Source organism: Pan paniscus, chromosome 18 (assembly GCF_029289425.2).
Source record: "Pan paniscus chromosome 18, NHGRI_mPanPan1-v2.0_pri, whole genome shotgun sequence".
In the NCBI taxonomy this organism is placed as follows: Eukaryota; Metazoa; Chordata; class Mammalia; order Primates; family Hominidae; genus Pan; species Pan paniscus.
Window position 1 is genome coordinate 31,270,691 of NC_073267.2, and position 26,459 is coordinate 31,297,149.

General features: G+C 46.9%; 1 protein-coding gene across 1 annotated transcript in view; it reads left to right on the forward strand.

Annotated features, from left to right (window-relative positions):
* LOC117976346 (uncharacterized) overlaps positions 1 to 26,016 on the forward strand; it is a 40,781-nt gene extending 14,765 nt beyond the window's left edge. The window contains exons 5-14 of the mRNA XM_063598072.1: positions 3,400 to 3,460; positions 3,570 to 3,605; positions 4,956 to 5,540; positions 10,699 to 10,872; positions 14,994 to 15,176; positions 18,777 to 18,876; positions 19,040 to 19,184; positions 23,270 to 23,330; positions 23,440 to 23,475; positions 24,836 to 26,016. Of these exons, the coding sequence (XP_063454142.1) occupies positions 3,400 to 3,460; positions 3,570 to 3,605; positions 4,956 to 5,540; positions 10,699 to 10,872; positions 14,994 to 15,176; positions 18,777 to 18,876; positions 19,040 to 19,184; positions 23,270 to 23,330; positions 23,440 to 23,475; positions 24,836 to 25,828 (2,374 nt within the window). The 3' untranslated portion in view covers positions 25,829 to 26,016. The remainder of the gene's footprint in view (positions 1 to 3,399; positions 3,461 to 3,569; positions 3,606 to 4,955; positions 5,541 to 10,698; positions 10,873 to 14,993; positions 15,177 to 18,776; positions 18,877 to 19,039; positions 19,185 to 23,269; positions 23,331 to 23,439; positions 23,476 to 24,835) is intronic.
* The last annotated feature ends 443 nt before the right edge of the window (positions 26,017 to 26,459 follow it).

The following is a 26,459-nucleotide window of genomic DNA, read 5'->3' on the forward strand; positions in this document are numbered from 1 at the left end:
TGGATTACAGGTGTGTGCCAGCACATTTGGCCAATTTTTTTTTTTTTTTTTTTTTTTGAGACAGAGTCTCACTCTGTCACCCAGGCTAGAGTGCAGTGGCATGATCTTGGCTCACTGCAACCTCCACCTCCCAGGTTCAAGCGATTCTTATCCCTCAGCCTCTTGAGTAGCTGGGACTACAGGCATATGCCACCATGCCCGGATAATTTTTGTATTTTTAGTAGAGGCGGGGTTTCACCATATTGGCCAAGCTGGTCTAGAACTCCTGATATCATGATCCACACACCTCGGCCTCCCAATGTGCTGGGATTACAGGCGTGAGCCACCGTGCCCGGCCCGATTTTTGTATTTTCAGTAGAGACAGGGGTTCACCATGTTGGCCAGGCTAGTCTTGAACTCCTGACCTCAGGTGATCTGCCTACCTCAGCCTCCCAGTGTGAGCCACCGCACCCAGCCTGGATTGTTGAATTCAATGCTTGGGTCACCTCCAGATTCATTTTCACAGTCTTTCATGTTTTGGTCATATTACATTGTATTTTGCTGCCATATGACTGATCTTTTTTTGTTAAATGTGAGATAGTTGTTAAAAAATATTTAGCAATGAATTGAGGCCTAGTAGCATGTTATCTTGCTGCAGAAGAGATGGGAGTCTACTTCTGGGGGATGGTCAGGGGTCCTCCATACAGGCGGCAACTGAAGTCGTCGGTGCAGGCTCAGTCCCTACAAAGGCCAGGGTATTTTCTGTCCACCTTTATTCTGATGCATGACTCTTCTGGGTCTCAACCAGAGCCAGTGGACTTCAGTATGGGTCGCTTTCATTGGCAGACCCTCAATCCACTTGTTTTCCATCTAATCCCATGCATGTGTGCAAAAGCTGCTGTGCTTCTTTGCATCTCAGTAGTTCCTTCTGGAATTCAGCAATGAAACTCAGGGAAATGGGTTCCAAATGCGAGGCTGACTTTCGTCCTGGGTTTCCTTCTTCTCCATCTTCACCTCATGTCTGTTTACTGCCATGTTAGCAATTTGATGTATTCAATCATGAGTTTTATATTCTGTTTGGTGTCCCCCATTGTTCTCATCGGAGATCAGAAGCTTCAGATGCACTTATGTCAACTCAAGAGTAGAATGCTTCCTTAGCTTCCCTCCAGAGTCAGGTTTTGTGTTTCTAGTTCCCAAGTGCACAGCAGGAGTAGTGATGTCCTCACTGGCTTCTCATTTGCATTAAACTGTGAGCTTCTTTAGCGTGGGGACAGGACCCTGCTCCCATTGCATTCTCAGCACCTCACCACACACTCCTTGTTGGAGGCCACTCCAGACAGCATGTGCTGAAGGATGCCCTGTGGTCAGAAACAAGTTCATTAACTTTCTCTTTGAAGTGTTTTTGTCCCTGTTTCCTAGCATTCTGGGAATTTTACACATCCTTCCTATAAAACCAAGTATCAGGTGAGATCCTTAGGATCAGGACCATGAATCAAGTGGTGTGAGGGCAACACAGCAAACTTACCCTTTTTAGGCCATTTCCTTTTTCTGCCCTCAATCTCTGTGAACTGAACCTTGTTAAAGTCAGTCAACACCAGGGTGGATGTTTTGCCATTGTCACCTATTTTCAGGACATAACACCCTGACTTAGGAGCCATTCCGACCATTTCTAATTCAATAGATGCGCCCAGCATTCAGATTGCCTTTTCTGTCAACCAGGATCTTTAAAGTCGATGACAAGAGTTCCAGTCCTGAATCATGGCAAAGTGCAGTAGTGAACTGCGGGGTTAATGACACCATATTCTGGAAGGATCTCTCTATGGCTGATGGTCTCAGTTCCGGCATCAGCCTCTGACTGAGAATCAGGTCTCACACAGGAGGAGTCAGATGAGGAGCAATCCTCTGCTTCCGATGGAGTTAGTTGTGATGAATTGGTGAGGTCTGGTTTTTCACACTGAACTAAAATGAGCTTTCACTGTGTCAAGCACAAGACTGACCCCAGAGACACACATAGTGCACCTCATAGAAGCTTTTAATAGTCTTTATATTTACTAAAGAATAGGACTAACTATGGAAGTATGAAGATGAGCTGGAAATGACAGGTGACTTGCCAGCAGGCCAGAGTGTGACTTTTTTTTGTCCCTCAATGGGAGGTGTCAATTCTCCCTTTGGTTGTGAGAATCAGTTGGTTCATTTCTGGGAAGGTTGCAGGGGGGATCTTTGAATCACAGCCTTCAGATGCCAGAAGGGCAGAGGGAATCCCACACGGGCTGGTGGATCATGTGTGTGCATTTCTCTCCCTTCTAATCTGAGGAAACTAAGCATGAAAGAATGTGAGCATGCAGAAAAGGAGAGGCAGGTATCAGAGGCAGAGGAAAATGGGAAATTGGATATGAAAGAAATACACACCTACAAGTGAGTTCAGAAACTGAACCCCACCCTCTTGGGAAACGCCCATTGGAGTGTTGTTTTTAACCTTTGTACAGTGTTTAGACCCAGTAAATGCAGAAATAGAAACAAATGGTCAGAAGACATATCGTGAGAGAGAGAGAGAGTTCACAAAACAGAAAACAAAGTACCTTAATATTTACCAGTGACCAAAAGATGTGAAGTAGCAAAACGTCTCCTGACCCCATTGCCAGCTAGACTGTGTGGAAACTCGGTTCATACCAGCCATTCTAGGGGTGGGGTGAGTTGTTGTCATCCTTAGGAAAGTGTGTTGTTGTAGGATCAACCACATCCTTCAAAAGGACTATGCCTGTTTATAAGCCCAGCTGTTTCTGCCCTGTGAAACACGGTAAGGATATTAATACAAAGAGAATACAGCTTTATGATAAAAGATGCTCAATGAAGGATGAATTAGGGATATACTGAGAATGGGGAAGGAAACTATCATCTCAGAAGTCAGCAGGCAGTAAGCAAGAGGAGGAATCAATATAGCAACAGTTTGGATCAGACCGTACAGTTTTTTTGTTTTTGTTTTTCTGAGATGGAGTCTGGCTGTGTCACCCAGGCTGGAGTGCAATGACGTGATCTTGGCTCACTGCAACCTCCGCCTCCCAGGTTCAAGTGATTCCCCTGCCTCAGCCTCCCGAGTAGCTGGGATTACAGGTGCCTGCCACCACGCCCGGCTAATCTTTGGTATTTTTAGTAGAGACGGGGTTTCACCGTATTAGCCAGGATGGTCTCAATCTCCTGACCTCGTGATCCATCCGCCTCGCCCTCCCAGAGTGCTGGGACTACAGGCGTCAGCCACCGCGACCGGCTCAGACTGTACTCTTATAGCCATCTGAAATACATTTTCTAGGTAGAGATAGATTGTGTAAGGGTACAGTTGTGAGGATAACAGAAACATGGCAGATTATTTAAAATCATCCTGAAAGTGGTGCTTTATCTGATGAAAGTGATTGTAATCCATAGGAAAATGTTTCAACGTGCGCAAGAGTTGCGGCGGCGGGCAGAGGACTACCACAAATGCAAAGTAAGGAGCTTCCTCCCCGCAGTTGCAGGATAGTTCAGTGCTGATGCAGATGATGCCACGGCTCTTAGACTCTCTCAACATTCAATTTCTCATGTGTTGGCTTTTTCAGATCCCCCCTTCTGCAAGAAAGCCTCTTTGCAACTGGGTAAGTTTGTTTGTTTTCCTTGCTTTTGAACATAGTCTGCCAGGTCAGGACATGGATACATTTTTCTCCCTACAGCTCTGTGCTCAAGCCCTGCAGAGGGAGATGGCAGAGAGAAAGGCTGCCTACAAGCATCACAGCCCCATCCCTGTTGGTAACCATGTTGTGCAAAAACACCTTCATCCCCACCCAGTGGGGCCCCTGATCTAATATTCAAAGTGTCAGAGGTTCCATATTTGTAATAGCAAATGGGCCCTGACTGTAAATTAGTGAAGAGTGAATGTAACTTATTACCCACAGGGACAATTCCAAATGAAGGCCTTAAATGATGCTCAGCTAAGCTGGTTCTTGTGTGGCCTCTGTACCTTCAAAAGCTGCCGAGTCCTATGATTACACGTGACGGGACTTGTACACTTGAAGTGAAACACAGTTTTAAAACTTGCTTTGTTTAGAATTCCCACCTCATTTTTCCATGGACAAAAGTATTCTTTATGTCCTAGTGCACTTACAATTTGGTATTACCTGGGAGTGAAAAGAAATATTACAGCCATGCCTAACTGACTTCTTGAGATAAGATTGTTCTGTCAGAAAACCCTCTCCCAGTTCCCCTGCAGCTCTTCAGGAATCCACATCTCTCCAGAGCTCTTTGTTCTCATGGGTGGCACCTCCAGAGTGAAGAAGATCCTTTGTCAAGAAGGGAAACAGAGGGGAAGTGAGAGGGTCCTGCAGGCAGAGCTGGAATCAACTTCCACTCTGCCTCTTGCAAGCTGTGTGACCCTGGGCACAATTTCTCGTTCCTCTGGAAACCTCTGTTTTCTTAGATTTGGAGCAGGGTGGTCACACTGACCTTGCAGAGTTCTGAGAATCAGAGACAGAACATAAAAGGCCTGGAAAACATTCTCCAAAAGGAAGCTGCAACATGTGTGGACAATGGGCTTTTCATGCCTCTCTTACTGTCTGTTGACCTGGTGCAAGAAACATGCTCTGGTGATGGCTGTGAGGGAGGAATGAGGATGGACATAGACACTCCTGTGTCTCAAACATGCTTCTTTATTACTCTGTTATGACTCTGTCTTCCCTGGGGCAGGACCCCAGCCTGCCTACGTTTGCAGACAGACACAGTGGCATGTGGAGACAACAGTGTGTCCCAATGACTTTTCTTTACTCCCCAGCTGTCGGCAGTACTCAGTGGAAGGGTGATATTATGACACTGATACTGCTATTTTGAAACCTGGAGGATGGAAAGGTGCAAAAATCTATCACCAGCAACAGAAGGTGCAGACCCTGTTGGTGGCGGTAATTTTGTCCATCAAATGAATATGTGTGAAAACATTCCCTTCTTCGGCCCTACAGGTCAGAATGGCGGCAGTGGAGCATCGTCATTCTTCAGGATTGCCCTACTGGCCCTACCTCACAGCTGAAACTTTAAAAAACAGGATGGGCCACCAGCCACCTCCTCCAACTCAACAACGTTCTATAACGGATAACTCCCTGAGCCTCAAGACACCTCCCGAATGTCTCCTTCGTCCCCTTCCACCCTCAGTGGATGATAATATCAAGGAGTGTCCTCTTGCTCCTCTTCCACCCTCTCCTCTTCCACCCTCAGTGGATGATAATCTGAACGAGTGTCTCCTTATCCCTCTTCCACCCTCTCCTCTTCCACCCTCAGTGGATGATAATCTGAACGAGTGTCTCCTTATCCCTCTTCCACCCTCTCCTCTTCCAGCCTCAGTGGATGATAATCTCAAGACTCCTCCCTTAGCTACTCAGGAGGCCGAGGCGGAAAAACCACCCAAACCCAAGAGGTGGAGGGTGGATGAGGTGGAACAATCACTGAACCCCAAGAGGCGGAGGTTGAGTAAGCTGAGAACACGCCATTGCACTCAAGCCTGGGCAATAAGAATAAATCCGTGGGTCGAAAAAAAGAAAAAAATCAAAAAATAAAACAAAACCCACACTCCAAAAACAAACTAACAAAGAATAAATAAATAATATAAAAATAAAATAAATACTGCAGTCCTTATGTTATTGCTTTGTTTCAATATCTGGTATGATTGCCTGAGGGACCTGAGGTTTTTAATTAATTGTAGGGTTTTTTTTTTAATCTTTAGAAGTGTTTGGTTATGTAAAATATTATTATTATTTTTTTTTTTTTTGAGACTGGGTTTTGCTCTGTCACCCAGGCAGGAGTGCAGTGGCTCGATCACAGCTCACTGCAGCCTCAACCTCCTGGGCTTCAAGCAATCCTCCTTCCTCAGCCTCCCAAGTAGCTGGGATCACAGATGTGTGCCACCACACCTGGCCAATGTTAAAAAATCCTTTAAGTTTTTTGTAGAGATGCACTCCTGGACTCAAGCGATCCTCCTACTGGTCCCGACCACCAGCCCCTTTCTGATAAACATTTACACTGTTTATTATCTGATGCCATTTCTATCTTCTTCCTTGTCGTCCAGATATCAAAGAAGTAGGTTTCTTCAGGGTTTTCTTTTTCAAGTCCTCATTGTTAAAGATCACTCACATTAGGGCCATTCACCACGACTCATGCCTGTAATCCCAGCACTTTGGGAGGCCAAGGCGGGCAGAGCACTTGAGGTGGGGAGTTTGAGACCAGCCCGGCCAACTTGGTGAAACCCCACCTCTACTGAAAAACATACAAAAATTAGCTGGGCGTGATGGTGCATGCCTGTAGTCCCAGCCACTTGGGAGGCTGAGGCATGAGAATCGCTTGAACCCAGGAGGCAGAGGTTGTAGTGAGCCAAGATCACATCAGCACACTAGCCTGGGTGACAGAGCGAGACTCTGACTCAAGAAATAAATAAAATAAATATCACTTACATTAGATATACCCAAGGGGTGGTCTATAGAGACTTGGAAGCAGTGGTTATTGCAACAGGGGCACGGAAGTCATCTGGCTATGCCAGGATGCCCAGGGGATACTCGGGGTGGATGGCATGGTGCTGCTGGGGACTCACTGCACAGGACGCTCTGATTGACACACTGCCAGGAGTAGCGCTCTGTCTTGGGGCTGCAGCCGGCCTCCTCAGCTCGAGTGTAACAACAGTCGTGGCCATGGCAGCACCTGCGGATGTCACATGGGCAGGACAGCAGGTGGGTGAAGCTCTCTCCTGGCCCTCCTCTCTTGCCAGGACCATGGGTGACTGAAGACCCCCAGGGAGGCACAGCATCCTCTTATCTAAGTTTTTTTTGTTTTTTTTTTAAGAGACAGGGTCTTTCTCTGTCGCCCAGGCTGGACTGCAGAGGCACAATCATAGTTCACGGCAGCCTTGAACTCCTGGGCTCAAGCGATCCTCCTACTTCAGTGTCCCAAGTAGCTGAGACTACAGGCACACGCCAGCATGCCCGGCTGGTTTTTTAATTTGTATTTCCTTTGAGACAGCGTATCTCTCTGTTGCTCAGGCTGGAGTGCAATGGCTCAATCAGCTCACTTTAGCCTTGAACTCCCGGGCTCAAGTGATACTGCCACCTCAACCTCCCAAGTATGCTACTACAGGAACACAAACTCCTTTTTTAAATTTTTTGTGGATATGGGGGTCTCACTATATTGCCTAGGCTGGTCTCGAACTCCGAGGCTCAAGCAGTCCTCCTACCTCAGCCTCCCCAAATGCTGGGATTACAGGTGGGAGCTACTGTATGCCTGGCCTTATCTAAGCTGTTTCCCTGAAAATCCCCGACTTGGGTAATGATTCCATTGGCCCCACCATGCCCTGTCCTGCCTTCCTGGCTGTGCCCAAGCTTGGTCCCTGCCTGCCTGCCTGCCTCACTCTCTGGGTCTCGAGCTTCTGTGACACATGACTCCTCTCTCTTCCTGGAGTGATCCAAGCCCTGCCACTTCCTGACTTTGCCCACACTGTACCCTCTGCCTGGGGCAACTTCATGTCTGCCCATTGTCCCTTAGGCCTCAGCCCAGGCACAAGCCCCTGCCTCCGGAGGTCATCCAGGCCTCACCAGGCTACACCCTCTCGTAAAATTGGATTCCCTCCCTTCAGGGCAGGTTTATAATGAAATCCTCCTCAGAGGCCAGGTGCGGTGACACCCATCTGTAATCCCAGCACTTTGGGAGGCTGAGGTGGGAGGATCACTTGAGGCCAGGGGGTCGAGACCAGCCTGGGCAACATAAGAGAGACTCTTGTCTCTATAACAAATTTAAAAATTAGCTCACCAGGCCAGGCTCAGTGGCTCATGCCTGTAATCCCAACACTTTGAGAGGCCGAGGCAGGTGGATCACGAGGTCAGGAGTTCGAGAGCAGCCTGATCAACACGGCGAAACCCTGTCTCTACTAAAAATACAAAATTAGCCAGGCATGGTGGCACGCACCTGTAATCCCAGCTACTCGGGAGGCTGAGGTAGGAGAACTGCTTGAACCCAGGAGGTGGAGGTTGCGGTGAGCCAAGATCATGCCATTGCAGTCCAGCCTGAGCAACAGAGCAAGACTCTGTCTCGAGACAATAAAAACACACAAAAAATTAACTCGCCATGATGGCACATGCCTATAGTCCTAGCTACTTGGGAGGCTGAGGTGGGAGGATTCCCTTCAGCCCAGGAGTTTGAGGCTGCAGTGAGCCACTATGATTGTGCCACTGCACTCTAACCTGGGCAAAAGCGAGACCCCAGGCTAGAGTGCATGATTTTGGGTCACTGCAACCTCCACCTCCCAGGTTCAAGTGATTCTCCTGCCTCAGCCTCTTGAGTAGCTGGGACTACAGGCATGTGCCACCACGCCTGGGTAATTTTTGTATTTTTAGTAGAGACAGGGTTTAGTAGAGACCATGGTGAAACCCCGTCTCTATAAAACAAATCTCTACTAACCCCATCTCTACAAAAAACAGCTGGGCGTGGTAGTGCACACCTGTAATTCCAGCTACTTGGGAGGCTGAGGCACGAGAATCATTTGCATCTTGGAGGCAGAGTTTGCAGTGAGCTGACATCGCACCACTGCACTCCAGCTGGGATGACAGAGCAAGACCCTGTCTCAAAAATAAGAAAAAGGAACAAACAACAGCAACGACAACAAAAAAACCTCTGTGTCAATCACAGCCTTCAAGCTAGGGGAGAGGCGGCCGAATTCTGCCCTCTGCTAACTAACTATAGCTTTGTGGAAATGGGTGAGTGGCATGCCCTTTTGAGCCTCAGGGCCCCATCTGTAAAATGGGCATAACCGTCATGCCCGTCTTTAAGAACAGCCTTGGGGGTAAATGAGTGGAACTCATGGAAAGATCTCAGCCCACAACCTTCCACAGAACAGGCGCTTCTCACACAGTAAGTAGCAGGAGTGCAGAGGCTGCAGGCATGAATCCAGCCAGACTGCCTGGGTTCAAGTCCCAGCTCCCACGTCTTGGTAACTATGTGGCCTCAGACAAGTTACTTAATATTTCTTTTTTTTTTTCTTTTCAGAAGGAATTTTGCTCTGTCACCCAGGTTGGAGTGCAGTGGTGTGATCTCGGCTCATTGCAACCTCTGCCTCCCGGGTTCAAGCAATTCTCCTGCCTCAGCTTCCTGAGTAGCTGGAATTACAGGCACCTGCCACCACACACAGCTAATTTTTGTATTTTTAGTAGAGACGGGGTTTCACCATGTTGGCCAGGATGATCTCGAACTCCTAACCTCGTGATCCGCCTGCCTCAGCCTCCCAAAGTGCTGGGATTACAGGCGTGAGCCACCATGCCCAGCCAAATCTAGGGCCAGAACGTGGCTGCAGCATATAAAAAGAATTGAATTCCATACTTTTGTTAACCCTGTTTTTTGTTTGTTTGTAGTTGTTGCTCTTTTTGAGACAGAGTCTCGCTCTGTCGCCTAGGCTGGAGTGCAGTGGTGCAATCTCGGCTCACTGCAGACTCTGCCTCCCGGGTTCAAACTATTCTCCTGCCTCAGTCTCCCAAGTAGGTGGGACTACAGGTGCCCACCACCACACCCGGCTAATTTTTGTGTTTTATTAGAGACAGGGTTTCACCATATTGGCCAGGCTGGTCTGGAACTCCTGACCTTGTGATCCGCCCACCTCGGCCTCCCAAAGTGCTGGGATGACAGGCGTGAGCCACCACACCCAGCCCCTCTTTTGTTTTTGTTTTGCTTGCTTCTTAGGGTTGTTTTTCTATTTATGGTAAAGGCATTGGCTTTCCATTTGTGGCATCAATAGAATATTTCCTGTTTACAATAACCTTATGTCATAGTAAATGGTAAAGGGATTTAAAGCAGTGGTTTTCAGCTGCCAGAGGCCTGAGAGAGTTTGGGCATACTCTGTGTGATCGGGCAGAAGGCCTGTGGGAAGTTTAGCAGAGGACAGGGCCAGGAAAGGTGATGGACAGTGGGGGTCTGTCCTGGTCACCAGGCCCCTGGGTCCTGCCCACCTGCTTGGAGCTCCCCACCCATCACACATGATGCTGCCAAGCCCTCTGGGTATTGTGGGCAAATACCTTAGGAGAGAAGCTGATGAACTTTGTTTCTTGAAATGCACAGATTCCTTGGACATCCCTGAGAGGTCAATCATGAAAGTCAACTTGGTTTTCTCCCCCTCATTTGGGTTCAGAATTTAAAGTCCACACACACAGGCAGTAAGATGATATAGATAAGGACATCATCACTCGGTTTCAGATGTTAAAATGTCTAGGTGGGTTAGGGGTGATTTGCGATCACACAACCTTGTGGCACAAAGAGGAATTCCCAGGCCAGAGGGAGACATTTTATTGCCATGTTATGATCTTATCATTGAGTTGAAAGGCAATCTTGTTTCATTTTGGATTCTTTCTTATGTTTATGTCTTCTAAGGGCACTTTGAATTTCCAAGCAAATAATAATTTTGAATTAGCTTTTAATCATTGACTTCTAGCACAGTTATATGATCAGAAACATGCTGTGTGATTTGATTGCTCTCAAATATATTGAGATTTGCTGGAACAAAATAAGTCAGGTTAATTTTTGTAAATGTACCATGCATGCTTAAAATGAATGTATCTACATTTGTTCCTGAGATACAGGTTGATGGACGGATGGCTACATGGATGTGATGGAGATGGTTTACTATCGGGACCTTCCGCATCCTGCTGATGTTTTGTTGCTTAGGATATGAATGGCTGAGCGGAGGCTGTAAAACCTGGCACCCTGCTTGGGTATGAGGTTCTTCCTGCCATCCTGCCATCATTTGTTTTTTATGTTTTGTCGCCAAAAGTGACCTTGAGGAACCCTGGGAGCTCAGGAAGGAAGGAGCGCCCAGAAGCAGGGACAGGGAGCTGGTTGGGGAGGACCAGAAATCAGGTTTGTGAAGGTTCCAGAGAGGACCTGTCCTTGCGAGGAGTGTGGGAGACTGAGATGGGGGAGGGGTCATTGGAATGATGCGGGCGCTACTTGGCGTTGTCCATTGTGAGGCACCACCGGGGTCATCAGGGATTGGTGGAGAGGGAGTATAAAGCCCCAGGGTTGCCAAGGGAGGGCCCAGACCGAAGAAGGTTTGGTGGATAGCAGAACCTTTTTGTCTCCCTCTAATTGCTCCTAAGCCTCACGCTCCCTTGCCCCGCGTGTCCTGTTGCTTCCCTGATCTTCTCCGTGACCTGTAGCTAAACCTTCCACCAGCGCTTGAGAACTTAATTTGAACCGGATCCTTTCCCAGACCCCTTTCTTCTTCTCCTCGTCCTCCTCCTCCACCTCCTCCAGGTGCCCAACAGCCCCCTTCTCCTCCTTTCCCTTCCCTTACTTCCCCCCTTCCCCTCCCCTTCCCCTCCCCCTCCCCTCCCCCTCCCCAACTCAGATCCGGCCCGGTCCCCGTCCCCTTCCCTCCCCCCTGCCCTAAGCCACCTCCACCTCTGTCCTGGCCGCCTCAGGGCGCCCTGAAAGGACCAGGACATGCGGCTGCGGCTGCGGCTGCGGTGGTGGCTCCTCTTTTGGCTCCTGCTGGGATTTATCAGCCATCATCCCACCCCTGTGAGTAGACGCTGGACCCGCGGGGTTTCTTCCTTTTTACTGGGCTGTGTCACGCGGCATGAAATTACACAGCTCAGGCCTGTAATCCCAGCACTTTAGGGGGCCGAGGTGGGCAGATCACTCGAGTCCAGGAGTTGAAGAGTAGCCAGGGCATCATAGCGAAACCCCATCTCTACAAAAAATTCCAAAAAAGATTAGTTGGGCCTGGTGGTGCGTACCTGTTATCCCAGTTACTGGAGAGGCTGAGGTGGGAGGATCGCTTGGGCCCAGGAGCTGGACGTTGCAGTGAGCCGAGATGGCCCCGCTGCACTCTTGTCTCTAACAAACAAAATGGACCAAAACAAAGTGAAATGTCATTTGATTTGTGTCATCTGGTTTGATGACTTTTTTTTTTTTTTTTAGACAGAGTCTCACTCTGTCGCCCAGGCTGGAGTGCAGTGGCAAGATCTCGGCTCACTGCAACCTCCGCTTCCGGGGTTCAAGCAATTGTCCTGCCTCAGCCTCCTGAGTAGCTCAGATTACAATGCCTGGCTAATTTTTGTATTTTTAGTAGAGATGGGGTTTCACCATGTTCGCCAGGATGGTCTCCATCTCTTGACCTCGTGATCTGCCTGCCTCGGCCTCCCAGTGCTGGGATTACAGGCGTGAGCCACCGCGCCTGGCCAAAATATATAACCTTAAGTGTCAGTTTACTAACTTTGGAAAGTACATACACCAGCATAAACCAACCCCCTTTCAAGATCTACATTATTTTATTTATTCATTTATTTTTTTGAGACAGTTCCTCCCTTGTTGCCCAGGCTGGAGTGCAATGGGGCAATATCAGCTCACCGCAACCTCTGCTTCCCAGGTTCGAGCGATTCTCCTGCCTCAGCCTCCCGAGTGGCTGGGATTACAGACATGTGCCACCACTCCCAGCTAATTTTGTATTTTTAGTAGAGATAGGGTTTCTCCATGTTGGTCAGGCTGGTTTTGAACTCCCGACCTCAGGTGATCCGCCCGCCTCGGCCTCCCAAAGCGTTGGGATTACAGGCGTGAACCACCGTGCCCAGCCAAGATCTACACTATTATGTCACCCCAGAAAGTGAACTCTCACTCTTCCCAGCCAGTCTCTTTCTTATCATAGGTTAGCTTGCTTATTCTGGAATTTCGCGTATACAGATGCATGCCATGCCATAGGTACTCTTTTGTGTCTGCTTTGTTCTGCTCAACACCATGTTTCTGAAATCATTACCATTGTTGTATGGTTCTCTAACTCCATCATTTCCATTTCAGACTCAGCATATGCTGAGTTCAACCTGATGAAGGGCTATCTCTGTTTAATTCACCATCTTGAAAGAAACATTTAAAATTCAGATGTTTTCAAGAATATATAGTTAAATCCTGAGGAATCGATGTAGAAATGTTATCACAAGCTGTCTGAACTTACTCAGGGGAAGTCTTCATCTTCACTCACATAAGAGTCTAATGGAATTAATATCAACAATCTTAGAGAAATCCCACACTATTCATGCCATTTTCATGATCTCCGCCTTGGTAATTTTTTTTTGAGACAGAGTCTCGCTCTGTCACCCAGGCTGAAGTGCAGTGGTGCGATCTCGGCTCACTGCAACCTCTGCCTCCCGGGTTCAAGTGATTCTTCTGCCTCAGCCTCCCAAGTAGCTGGAACTATAGGCGCGTGCCACCATGCCCTGCTAATTTTTTGTAATTTTAGTAGAGATGGGTTTCACCGTGTTAGCTAGGATGGTCTCAATCTCCTGATCTCATGGTTCACCCACCTCGGCTTCCCAAAGTGCTGGGATTGCAGGCGTGAGCCACCACGCCCGGCCCACCTTGTTAATTTTTAAGCACTAAAATTTGATACTTATTTGTGAATGAAGTAATCTCTTCGTTGTATTTTTTTTTTTTTTACTTATGCTGAGCTTTAAATGACAAAGATTCATATAATCCAAGAGAGAAGTATTATTTAGAGGGATTCTTTTACCATGTGATATATAATAAATGCATCCAATGTTATACATCAATTTAAAAAACAAGTAAATAACTTTAAAGAAAAGATAACTACTGGCCAGGTGCAGTGGCTCACACCTGTATTCCCAGCACTTTGGGAGGCCGAGGCAGGTGGATCATGAGGTCAGGAGTTGGAGACCAGCCTGGCCAAGATGGTGAAACCCTGTTTGTACTAAAAATACAAAAATTAGCCGAGTGCGGTGGCAGGCGCCTGTAATCCCAGTTACTCAGTAGCTGAGGCAGGAGAATCGCTTGAACCCAGGAGGCGGAGGTTGCAGTGAGCTGAGATCATGCCACTGCAATCTAGCCTGGGTGACAGAGCAAGACTTTGTCTCCAAACAAAAAGAAAAGATAATTACTTTATACTTAGCTTATCTTAGCCATGAGTGACGGGCTGCATGTGGCCCAGGACAGTTTTGAATGCAGTTCAACACAAATTTGTAAACTTTCTTAAAACATTAGGAGATTTTGGCCAGGTACAGTGGCTCATGCCTGTAATCCCAGCACTTTGGGAGGCTGAGGCGGGCAGATTACCTGAGGTCAGGAGTTCGAGACCACCCTGGCCAACATGGCAAAACCCCATCTCCACAAAAAATACAAAAATTTGCTGAGTGCATTGTCAGGCACCTGTACTCCCAGCTACTCAGGAGGCTGAGGCAGGAGAATCACTTGAACCTGAGAGGCAGAGGTTGCAGTGAGCCGAGAGCATGCCACTGCACTCCAGCCTGGGTGACAGAGTGAGACCCCATCTCAAAAACAAAACACCAAAACAAAAACAAAAACAAAAACAAATGGCTGGGCACGGTGGCTCACACCTCTAATCCCAGCACTTTGGGAGGCCGAGGCAGGCAGATCGCCTGTCAGGAGTTCAAGGCCAGACTGGCCAACATGGTGAAACCTCATCTCTACTAAAAATACAAAAATTAGTCGGGCATGGTGGCAGAGACCTGTAATCTCAGCTACTCGGGAGGCTGAGGGAGGAGAATGGCTTGAGCCCAGGAGCTGGCGGTTGCAGTGAGCTGAGATTGCACCACTGCACTCCAGCCTGGGCGACTGAGTGGAGCGGAACTCTGTCTCCAAAAAAAAAAAAAAAAAGAGTTTTTTTTTTAGATCATCAGCTATTGTTAGTGTTAGTGTATGTTATGTGTGGCTCAAGACAACTTTGCTTCTTTTAATATAGGCAGGGAAGTCAAAAGATTGGATATCCCTGCTTTATACCAAGAAAGACAGCACCCCACATTTGCAATGCCTAAAAACACTACCATCCATCTGAAAAACATGAGACTTCTAACTTCTGTTCTTTTTTGTAGCAGTGGAATCCCACGGTGATATCTGAGGGATGTGGTTACCTTTTGGAGGAGGTTGATGGTTTCTAAGGATGATTCTTTCTGAGTGAAATATTGTCGGTGTCATTGACCTTTTCATTATTTCAACTATTATTATTCCAGGTTATCAATACTCTGGCTGTCTATCGTCATCGTGAGACTGACTTTTGTGGAGGAGTTCGAGACCACCCTGGCCAACATGGCAAAACCCCATCTCCACAGAAATTGGATAATTTGATAATTATCATTATTGGGTTTCTGAGACCTTACACATTTACCATTCTCTTCTGCACAAATTACCTTTGTGTGAGTATACTAACTTTCTGTAGAGGTATACTTGTAATCACAAATAAGAATAAATTATATAAAACAATTCACATTTCTGGACTTCATTATGAATATGTGGTTTTACCCAAACAATCAGGGAAATGATTTATTAGCATAAGAATTATGAAAATGTCTGCCATTTACATTATGAAAATTAAATAGGTCGGTGTTTGTTTAATAGAATGTCAACAGAGCTTTTGGTCAAAAATAAGTTTTTTTAACCTTTGTGCTATTTATCACAAATGGAGTATGAGGTTTCGTCACTTAAATAGGAAATTCTTTCTAAACTCTTCTGCTTTATAGTTCTATCGTATGGGTGGAAGGAAAGCTTCCAATCTCCTCTCTGAAGATTCACTGCAGAAATGAGCTGACAACAGACAGCTTAACAGGAGAAGAAAAACCTAGAACAGGCATAAACATGGGAATCAGCTGAAAAATGAGACTGCTAGAAGGGCCAGATGGTTGATGCTTAAAGAGCACCCTCTTCTGAGGGGAGAGGGAGATAGATGGAGACGTAGGCCATTTAGAGGGGCAGCAAATGATTTTTAGGGGAAATGAAAGAGGCCAAGGAACAAACAATTGGCCTGAGACAAAGTTCCTCTGAGGTCATAGGGACGAGGTGACAAACTGCCGGAAGGTGAAGGGCAGAACTGCACTGCGTCTCATGATGCAGAGAAAGCCCCAGAGAATCTCTTAGAACTGCCCTCCAAGAGAATCAATGAAAAGTGTGTCTGGGCAGGGTAATTTTGAATGACATCATTCAAAGTGCATGTTCCCACTTGCAACTGGAGAGAGATCAGTATGTCAAAAGTCTGTACTTGGTAAGAATTTGGCTGCTAAGTTGTGCCATAATTTGTCTTTTGAGCCTTTTTTCCTTTGGGTAAGTTGAGCTCTACATTTTGTCTTGCCATTCATGACAGTAAAAATGTGGTTGTCTGGGGGCTGAACCTCCTTCTGAACAATGATCCAAGATAAAAGTACTAATACCACAATGCTTTTTTATATTCAAGGGAAGAGGAAGTATATTTCAGTTTAACCACCTAGATAATTACACGTCATTTGGCACTGCCTTTCAAGATATGTAGAAAGCAGAAAATATATGAGTTATGAAGATATCTAGGCACATTTAACATTCTCTATGCCACTTAGTCCTGAACAGAGAATTTTCGGTATAAATTGGAGGAAGCTTTTTTTTTTTTTTTTTTTTTTTCTTCTCACCCCCAGACGAGTCTCCCTCTGTTGCCCAGGCTGGAGTATAATGGTGTGATCTCGGCTCACTGCAACCTCCACCTCCTGGCTTCAAGCGGTTCCCCTGCCTCAGCCTCTCAAGTAGCTGGGATTACAGGTGCCCACCACCATGCCCAGCTAATTTTTGTATTTTTAGTAGAGTCGGGGTTTTACCATGTTGGCCAGGCTAGTCTCAAAACCCACATCAAATGATCCACCCGCCTCAGCCTCCCAAAGTGCTGGGATTACAAACGTGAGCCACCACGTGAGCCAGGGGAAGTTTTTAAATTTACCACTTTTTAACAATTCCATTTAGGAAAGTTCAGTTGAGCTGTTGGACTTGGACAACTTCTCACCTCTCATCTTTGTCCTTGTCATCTAGTCATCTATACCATTACCTCCTAAGCAGGGACATCATGGGTGCCATGAAGCATTCATGCGTGATGGCATTTCTTTGCTTGTCATTTCTTCATGTGTTTGACATTTCTCCTAGCTCCAAACTGGGCCAGCTACCTTTCCTATGAAATCTAGCAGTAGTTGTGGGATTGACGTGGTTGCTCTTTTCATCTTTTTAGATTACCCATTGCTTCTCTCGAAATCCTAGTACATGATTTTTTTTTGATCCTATGTGCAGAAATCAGGAAAAAACAAATTCTACAAAGAATTTGAAAGATATTATTTCAGGCCAGGTGTGGTGGCTCATGCCTGTAATCCCAGCACTTTGGGAGGCTGAGGCAGGTGGATCACTTGAGGTCAGGAGTTCAAGACCAGATGGGCCAGCATGGTGAAACCCCATCTCTACTGAAAAGACAAAAATTAGCCAGGCATGGTAGCAGGCACCTGTAATCCCAGCTACTTGGGAGGCCGAGGCATAAGAATCGCTTGAATCTGGGAGGTGGAGGTTGCCGTGAGCCAAGGTAGTGCCACTGCACTTCAGCATGGTTGAGAGTGACACTCCATCTCAAGAAAAAAGTCATTTCAATGACTACCTCAGGAGATTCATAGGTATCTGACCCACAACTGAGATGGGATTTGCATTGCATTTTCGCTATGATGAGAACAAATATTTAATATCTTAGAAGATTAAAAGCATACTGTGATAATATGGAAATCTTGGTGGGAATTCAGTCATTAGTGAGAATGTTTTGCGTTAAGTTCAAACCAGCCTCAATGAAGCTGATGTGAGGGAAGGGAAAGTGAACTCTGAGTAGAGCAGGGACAGAAGGAAGATGCTCCAGTGCAGATCAGGAAGGAGCAGGGGGTGAAATGTTAGAAATTCTAGAACTCAGAGAGCTGAAGGTAATTACTTCCTTTTCAAGCTGTGAAACATGTTAACCTGTGGTAAAATACTTAGAAGATGATAATTACCATCTAACCGTGTTGAAGTGTACAGTTCCGTTGTGTGAAGTATATTCATGTCATTTTTTTTTTTTTTTTTTTTTTTTGAGATGGAGTCTCACTCTGTCACCAGGCTGGAGTGCAGTGGTGGGATCTTTGCTCACTGCAACCTCTGCCTCCTGAGTTCAAGCAGTTCTCTTGCCTCAGCCACCCGAGTAGCTGGGACTACAGGCGTGCATCACCATGCTCAGCTAATTTTTGTATTTTTAGTAGAGACGGTGTTTCACCATGTTGCCCAGGATGGTCTCCATCTCTTGACCTTGTGATTCACGCGCCTCAGCCTCCCAAAGTGCTGGGATTACAGGCGTGAGCTACCGCACCTGGCCTATTTTTTTTTTTTTTTTTGAGACAGCGTTTGAATTTTGTTGCCCAAGTTGGAGTGCAATGGCACAATCTCAGCTCACCACAACTTTTCCTGCTGGGTTCAAGTGATTCTCCTGCCTCAGTCTCCCAACTAGCTGGGATTACAGGCATGCACCACCATGCCTGGCTAATTTTGTATTTTTAGCAGAGACAGCGTTTCTCCATGTTGGTGAGGCTGGTCTCAAACTCCCGACCTCAGGTGATCCGCCTGCCTCGGCCTCCCAAAGTGCTGGGATTACAGGAGTGAGCCACCGTGCCAGCCTCATGTCATTCTTTGTGTGTGTGTGTGACAGAGTCTCATTCTGTCGCTCAGGCTGGAGTGCAGTGGTGTGATCTCGGCTCACTGCAACCTCCGCCTCCCAGCTTCAAACGGTTCTCTGCCTCAGCCTCCCGAGTAGCTCGGATTACAGGCGCCCGCTGCCATGCCCGGCTAATTTTTGTATTTTTAGTAGAGACGGGGTTTCACCATCTTGGCCAGGCTGGTCTTGAACTCCTGACCCCGTGATCCACCTGCCTCGGCCTCCCAAAGTACTGGGATTATACGCATGAGCCACCGTGCCCAGCCGTCATTCTTATATTATTATTTCCTAGTTGTCTTTCCTGAAGACTATCTTCCAGTCTGAAAATGGACATGATGGATCCACAGATGTACAGCAGAGAGCCGGGAGGTCCAACCGACGTAGACAGGAAGGTATGGCTCTGTTGGAGTCCCCATAGTGTGGAAATGAGTTTGCCCTGGAAAGGGAAAGAACAGCTTCTTGCCCTCAGGTTTCTCACCTTCTCCTGTCCTCACTCTCACCAAGGGCTGAGGTCCATTTGTATGCACACAAAGAAAAGAGTTTCTTCCTTTCCAGGAAATAAAATTGGCCGGAAAGACGTCATTACTCTACGGACACATGTGAAAACAAAACTTAGAGCTAAAATCCATAAGATGAAGGTGACAACGAAAATCAACCATCATGACAAAATCAATGGAAAGAGGAAGACCGCCAAAAAACAGTAAGATGTGCCTTGACACAAATACTGCTGTATGGACCTTATGCCAATCAAAGTAGACAACTGTAAAGTCCTTGAGAATATTTTCTACAATATTTGTGGCAAATTCAGTGGGTTCAAAATTGAGTTTGTCCTTTCTGTTTCATTAGTTTAAGCTGTATAATTCCTTTCCCTTCCTACATTCTTGTTTGTCATTTTTTTGGGGGAAGAGGAGTTGCTAGTACTGGCATTGGTTTTCCTTTCTCTCTCTCTCTTTTTTTTTTTTTTTTTCCGGAGATGGAGCTTTGCTGTTGTTGCCCAGGCTGTAGTGCAATGGCACAATCTCAGCTCACTGCCTTTTGGGTTCAAGCGATTCTCCTGCCTCAGCCTCCCAAGTAGCTGGGATTACAGGTGCCCACCACCACGCCCAGCTAATTTTTGTATTTTTACTAGAGATGGGGTTTCACCATGTTGTCCAGGCTGGTCTCGAACTTCTGACCTCAGGTAATCCACCTGCCTCAGCCTCCCAAATTGCTGGGATTAGAGGCGTGAACCACCACAGCCTGCCTTTTTTTTTTTTTAATTTTGAGATAGAGTCTCGCTCTGTCACCCAGGCTGGAGTGCTATGGTGCAATCTTGGCTCACTGCAACCTCTGCCTCCCAGTTTGAAGCAATTCTGCCTCAGCTTCCTGAGTAGCTTGGATTACAGGTGTGTGCCACCATATTTGGCCAAATTTTTTTTTTTTTTTTTTTTTGAGACAGAGTCTCACTCTGTCACCCAGGCTAGAGTGCAGTGGCATGATCTTGGCTCGCTGCAACCTCCACCTCCCAGGTTCAAGCGATTCTTATCCCTCAGCCTCTTGAGTAGCTGGGACTACAGGCATATGCCACCATGCCCGGATAATTTTTGTATTTTTAGTAGAGGCGGGGTTTCACGATATTGGCCAAGCTGGTCTTGAACTCCTGACATCATGATCCGCACACCTCGGCCTCCCAATGTGCTGGGATTACAGGCATGAGCCACCGTGCCCAGCCCAATTTTTGTAATTTTAATAGAGACAGGGGTTCACCATGTTGGCCAGGCTAGTCTTGAACTCCTGACCTCAGGTGATCTGCCTACCTCAGCCTCCCAGTGTGAGCCACCGCACCCAGCCTGGATTGTTGAATTCAATGCTTGGGTCACCTCCAGATTCATTTTCACAGTCTTTCATGTTTTGGTCATATTACATTGTATTTTGCTGCCATATGACTGATCTTTTTTTGTTAAATGTGAGATAGTTGTTAAAAAATATTTAGCAATGAATTGAGGCCTAGTAGCATGTTATCTTGCTGCAGAAGAGATGGGAGTCTACTTCTGCGGGATGGTCAGGGGTCCTCCATACAGGCTGCAATTGAGGTCGTCGGTGCAGGCTCAGTCCCTAGAAAGGCCAGGGTATTTCCTGTCCACCTCTATTCTGATGCATGACTCTTCTGGGTCTCAACCAGAGCCAGTGGACTTCAGTATGGGTCGCTTTCATTGGCAGACCCTCAATCCACTTGTTTTCCATCTAATCCCACGCATGTGTGCAAAAGCTGCTGTGCTTCTTTGCATCTCAGTAGTTCCTTCTGGAATTCAGCAATGAAACTCAGGGAAATGGGTTCCAAATGCGAGGCTGACTTTCGTCCTGGGTTTCCTTCTTCTCCATCTTCACCTCATGTCTGTTTACTGCCATGTTAGCAATTTGATGTATTCAATCATGAGTTTTATATTCTGTTTGGTGTCCCCCATTGTTCTCATCGGAGATCAGAAGCTTCAGATGCACTTATGTCAACTCAAGAGTAGAATGCTTCCTTAGCTTCCCTCCAGAGTCAGGTTTTGTGTTTCTAGTTCCCAAGTGCACAGCAGGAGTAGTGATGTCTTCACTGGCTTCTCATTTGCATTAAACTGTGAGCTTCTGTAGCATGGGGACAGGACCCTGCTCCCATTGCATTCTCAGCACCACACCACACACTCCTTGTTTGAGGCCACTCCAGACAGCATGTGCTGAAGGATGCCCTGTGGTCAGAAACAAGTTCATTAACTTTCTCTTTGAAGTGTTTTCATCCCTGTTTCCTAGCGTTCTGGGAATTTTACACATCCTTCCTATAAAACCAAGTATCAGGTGAGATCCTTAGGATCAGGACCATGAATCAAGTGGTGTGAGGGCAACACAGCAAACTTACCCTTTTTAGGCCGTTTCCTTTTTCTGCCCTCAATCTCTGTGAACTGAACCTTGTTAAAGTCAGTCAACACCAGGGTGGATGGTTTGCCATTGTCACCTATTTTCAGGACATAACACCCTGACTTAGGAGCCATTCCAATCATTTGTAATTCAATAGATGCGCCCAGCATTCAGATTGCCTTTTCTGTCAACCAGGATCTTTAAAGTCGATGACAAGAGTTCCAGTCCTGAATCATGGCAAAGTGCAGTAGTGAACTGCGGGGTTAATGACACCATATTCTGGAAGGATCTCTCTATGGCTGATGGTCTCAGTTCCGGCATCAGCCTCTGACTGAGAATCAGGTCTCACACAGGAGGAGTCAGATGAGGAGCAATCCTCTGCTTCCGATGGAGTTAGTTGTGATGAATTGGTGAGGTCTGGTTTTTCACACTGAACTAAAATGAGCTTTCGCTGTGTCAAGCACAAGACTGACCCCAGAGACACACATAGTGCTCCTCATAGAAGCTTTTAATAGTCTTTATATTTACTAAAGAATAGGACTAACTATGGAACTATGAAGATGAGCTGGAAATGACAGGTGACTTGCCAGCAGGCCAGAGTGTGACTTTTTTTTGTCCCTCAATGGGAGGTGTCCATTCTCCCTTCAGTTGTGAGAATCAGTTGGTTCATTTGTGGAAAGGTTGCAGGGGGAATCTTTGAATCCCAGCCTTCAGATGCCAGAAGGGCAGAGGGAATCCCACACGGGCTGGTGGATCATGTGTGTGCATTTCTCTCCCTTCTAATCTGAGGAAACTAAGCATGAAAGAATGTGAGCATGCAGAAAAGGAGAGGCAGGTATCAGAGGCAGAGGAAAATGGGAAATTGGATATGAAAGAAATACACACCTACAAGTGAGTTCAGAAACTGAACCCCACCCTCCTGTGAAACACCCATTGGAGTGTTGTTTTTAACCTTTGTACAATGTTTAGACCCAGTAAATGCATAAATAGAAACAAGTGGTCAGAAGACATATCGTGAGAGAGAGAGAGAGTTCACAAAACAGAAAACAAAGTACCTTAATATTTACCAGTGACCAAAAGATGTGAAGTAGCAAAACGTCTCCTGACCCCATTGCCAGCTAGACTGTGTGGAAACTCGGTTCATACCAGCCATTCTAGGGGTGGGGTGAGTTGTTGTCATCCTTAGAAAAGTGTGTTGTTGTAGGATCAACCACATCCTTCAAAAGGACTATGCCTGTTTATAAGCCCAGCTGTTTCTGCCCTGTGAAACACGGTAAGGATATTAATACAAAGAGAATACAGCTTTATGATAAAAGATGCTCAATGAAGGATGAATTAGGGATATACTGAGAATGGGGAAGGAAACTATCATCTCAGAAGTCAGCAGGCAGTAAGCAAGAGGAGGAATCAGTATAGCAACAGTTTGGATCAGACCGTACAGTTTTTTTGTTTTTGTTTTTGTTTTTGTTTTTCTGAGATGGAGTCTGGCTGTGTCACCCAGGCTGGAGTGCAATGATGTGATCTTGGCTCACTGCAACCTCCGCCTCCCAGGTTCAAGTGATTCCCCTGCCTCAGCCTCCCGAGTAGCTGGGATTACAGGTGCCTGCCACCACGCCTGGCTAATTTTTTGTATTTTTAGTAGAGAAGGGGTTTCACCATATTAGCCACGATGGTCTCAATGTCCTGACCTCGTGATCCATCCGCCTCGCTCTCCCAGAGTGCTGGGACTACAGGCGTCAGCCACCGCGACCGGCTCAGACTGTACTCTTATAGCCATCTGAAATACGTTTTCTAGGTAGAGATAGATTGTGTAAGGGTACAGTTGTGAGGATAACAGAAATATGGCAGATTATTTAAAATCATCCTGAAAGTGGTGCTTTATCTGATGAAAGTGATTGTAATCCATAGGAAAATGTTTCAACGTGCTCAAGAGTTGCGGCGGCGGGCAGAGGACTACCACAAATGCAAAGTAAGGAGCTTCCTCCCCGCAGTTGCAGGATAGTTCAGTGCTGATGCAGATGATGCCACGGCCCTTAGACTCTCTCAACATTCAATTTCTCATGTGTTGGCTTTTTCAGATCCCCCCTTCTGCAAGAAAGCCTCTTTGCAACTGGGTAAGTTTGCTTGTTTTCCTTGCTTTTGGACATAGTCTGCCAGGTCAGGACATGGATACATTTTTCTCCCTACAGCTCTGTGCTCAAGCCCTGCAGAGGGAGATGGCAGAGAGAAAGGCTGCCTACAAGCATCACAGTCCCATCCCTGTTGGTAACCATGTTGTGCAAAACCACTTTCATCCCCACCCAGTGGGGCCCCTGATCTAATATTCTAAGTGTCAGAGGTCCCATATTTGTAATAGCAAATGGGCCCTGACTGTAAATTAGTGAAGAGTGAATGTAACTTATTACCCACAGGGACAATTCCAAATGAAGGCCTTAAATGATGCTCAGCTAAGCTGGTTCTTGTGTGGCCTCTGTACCTTCAAAAGCTGCCGAGTCCTATGATTACACGTGATGGGACTTGTACACTTGAAGTGAAACACAGTTTTAAAACTTGCTTTGTTTAGAATTCCCACCTCATTTTTCCATGGACAAAAGTATTCTTCATGTCTTAGTGCACTTACAATTTGGTATTGCCTGGGAGTGAAAAGAAATATTATAGCCATGCCTAACTGACTTCTTGAGATAAGATTGTTCTGTCAGAAAACCCTCTCCCAGTTCCCCTGCAGCTCTTCAGGAATCCACATCTCTCCAGAGCTCTTTGTTCTCATGGGTGGCACCTCCAGAGTGAAGAAGATCCTTTGTCAAGAAGGGAAACAGAGGGGAAATGAGAGGGGCCTGCAGGCAGAGCTGGAATCAACTTCCACTCTGCCTCTTGCAAGCTGTGTGACCCTGGGCACAATTTCTCCTTCCTCTGGAAACCTCTGTTTTCTTAGATTTGGAGCAGGGTGGTCACACTGACCTTGCAGAGTTCTGAGAATCAGAGACAGAACATAAAAGGCCTGGAAAACATTCTCCAAAAAGAAGCTGCAACATGTGTGGACAATGGGCTTTTCATGCCTCTCTTACTGTCTCTTACTGTCTGTTGACCTGGTGCAAGAAACATGCTCTGGTGATGGCTGTGAGGGAGGAATGAGGATAGACATAGACACTCCTGTGTCTCAAACATGCTTCTTTATTACTCTGTTATGACTCTGTCTTCCCTGGGGCAGGACCCCAGCCTGCCTACATTTGCAGACAGACACAGTGGCATGTGGAGACAACAGTGTGTCCCAATGACTTTTCTTTACTCCCCAGCTGTCGGCAGTACTCAGTGGAAGGGTGATATTATGACACTGATACTGCTATTTTGAAACCTGGAGGATGGAAAGGTGCAAAAATCTATCACCAGCAACAGAAGGTGCAGACTGTGTTGGTGGCGGTAATTTTGTCCATCAAATGGATATGTGTGAAAGCATTCCCTCTTTTGTCCCTACAGGTCAGAATGGCGGCAGCAGAGCATCGTCATTCTTCAGGATTGCCCCACTGGCCCTACCTCACAGCTGAAACTTTAAAAAACAGGATGGGCCACCAGCCACCTCCTCCAACTCAACAACGTTCTATAACGGATAACTCCCTGAGCCTCAAGACACCTCCCGAATGTCTCCTTTGTCCCCTTCCACCCTCAGCGGATGATAATCTCAAGACGCCTCCCCAGTGTCTCCTCACTCCTCTTCCACCCTCAGCTCCACCCTCAGCTCCACCCTCAGCTCCACCCTCACCTCCACCCTCAGCTCCACCCTCACCTCCACCCTCAGCTCCACCCTCACCTCCACCCTCACCTCCACCCTCAGCTCCACCCTCACCTCCACCCTCAGCTCCACCCTCAGCTCCACCCTCAGCTCCACCCTCACCTCCACCCTCAGCTCCACCCTCACCTCCACCCTCAGCTCCACCCTCACCTCCACCCTCAGCTCCACCCTCACCTCCACCCTCAGCTCCACCCTCAGCTCCACCCTCACCTCCACCCTCAGCTCCACCCTCACCTCCACCCTCAGCTCCACCCTCAGCTCCACCCTCACCTCCACCCTCAACTCCACCCTCAACTCCACCCTCACCTCCACCCTCAGCTCCACCCTCACCTCCACCCTCACCTCCACCCTCAGCTCCACCCTCAGAGGATGATAATCTGAAGACACCACCCTTAGCTACTCAGGAGGCTGAGGCAGAAAAACCACCCAAACCCAAGAGGCCGAGGGCCGATGACGTGGACCCATCATCGCCCGAACCCAAGAGGCGGAGGGCGGATGACGTGGACCCATCATCATCCAAACCCAAGAGGCGGAGGGCCGATGACGTGGACCCATCATCACGCAAACCCAAGAGGCGGAGGGCCGATGACGTGGACCCATCATCATCCAAACGCAAGAGGCGGAGGGCCGATGACGTGGAACCGTCATCACGCAAACGCAAGAGGCGGAGGTTGAGTTAGCTGACAACAGGCCATTGCACTCAAGCCTGAGCAATAAGAATAAAATTGAGTAGAACAAAATAAAAAAATCAAAAAGCAAAACAAAACCCACACTCCAAAAACAAACTAACAAAGAATAAATAAATAATATAAAAATAAAATAAATACTGCAGTCCTTATGTTGTTGCTTTGTTTCGATATCTGGTATGATTGCCTGAGGGACCTGAGGTTTTTAATCATGGGGTTTTTTTTAATCTTTAGAAGTGGTTGGTTATGTAAAATATTATTATTATTATTTTTTGAGACTGGATTTTGCTGTGTCACCCAGGCTGGAGTGCAGTGGCTCGATCACAGCTCACTGCAGCCTCAACCTCCTGGGCTTCAAGCAATCCTCCTGCCTCAGCCTCCCAAGTAGCTGGGATCACAGATGTGTGCCACCACGCCTGGCCAATGTTAAAAAATCCTTTAACTTTTTTGTAGAGATGCACTCCTGGACTCAAGCGATCCTCCTACTTGTCCCGACCACCAGCCCCTTTCTGATAAACATTTACACTGTTTATTATCTGATGCCATTTCTATCTTCTTCCTTGTCATCCAGACATCAAAGAATTAGGTTTCTTCAGGGTTTTCTTTTTCAAGTGCTCAGTGTTAA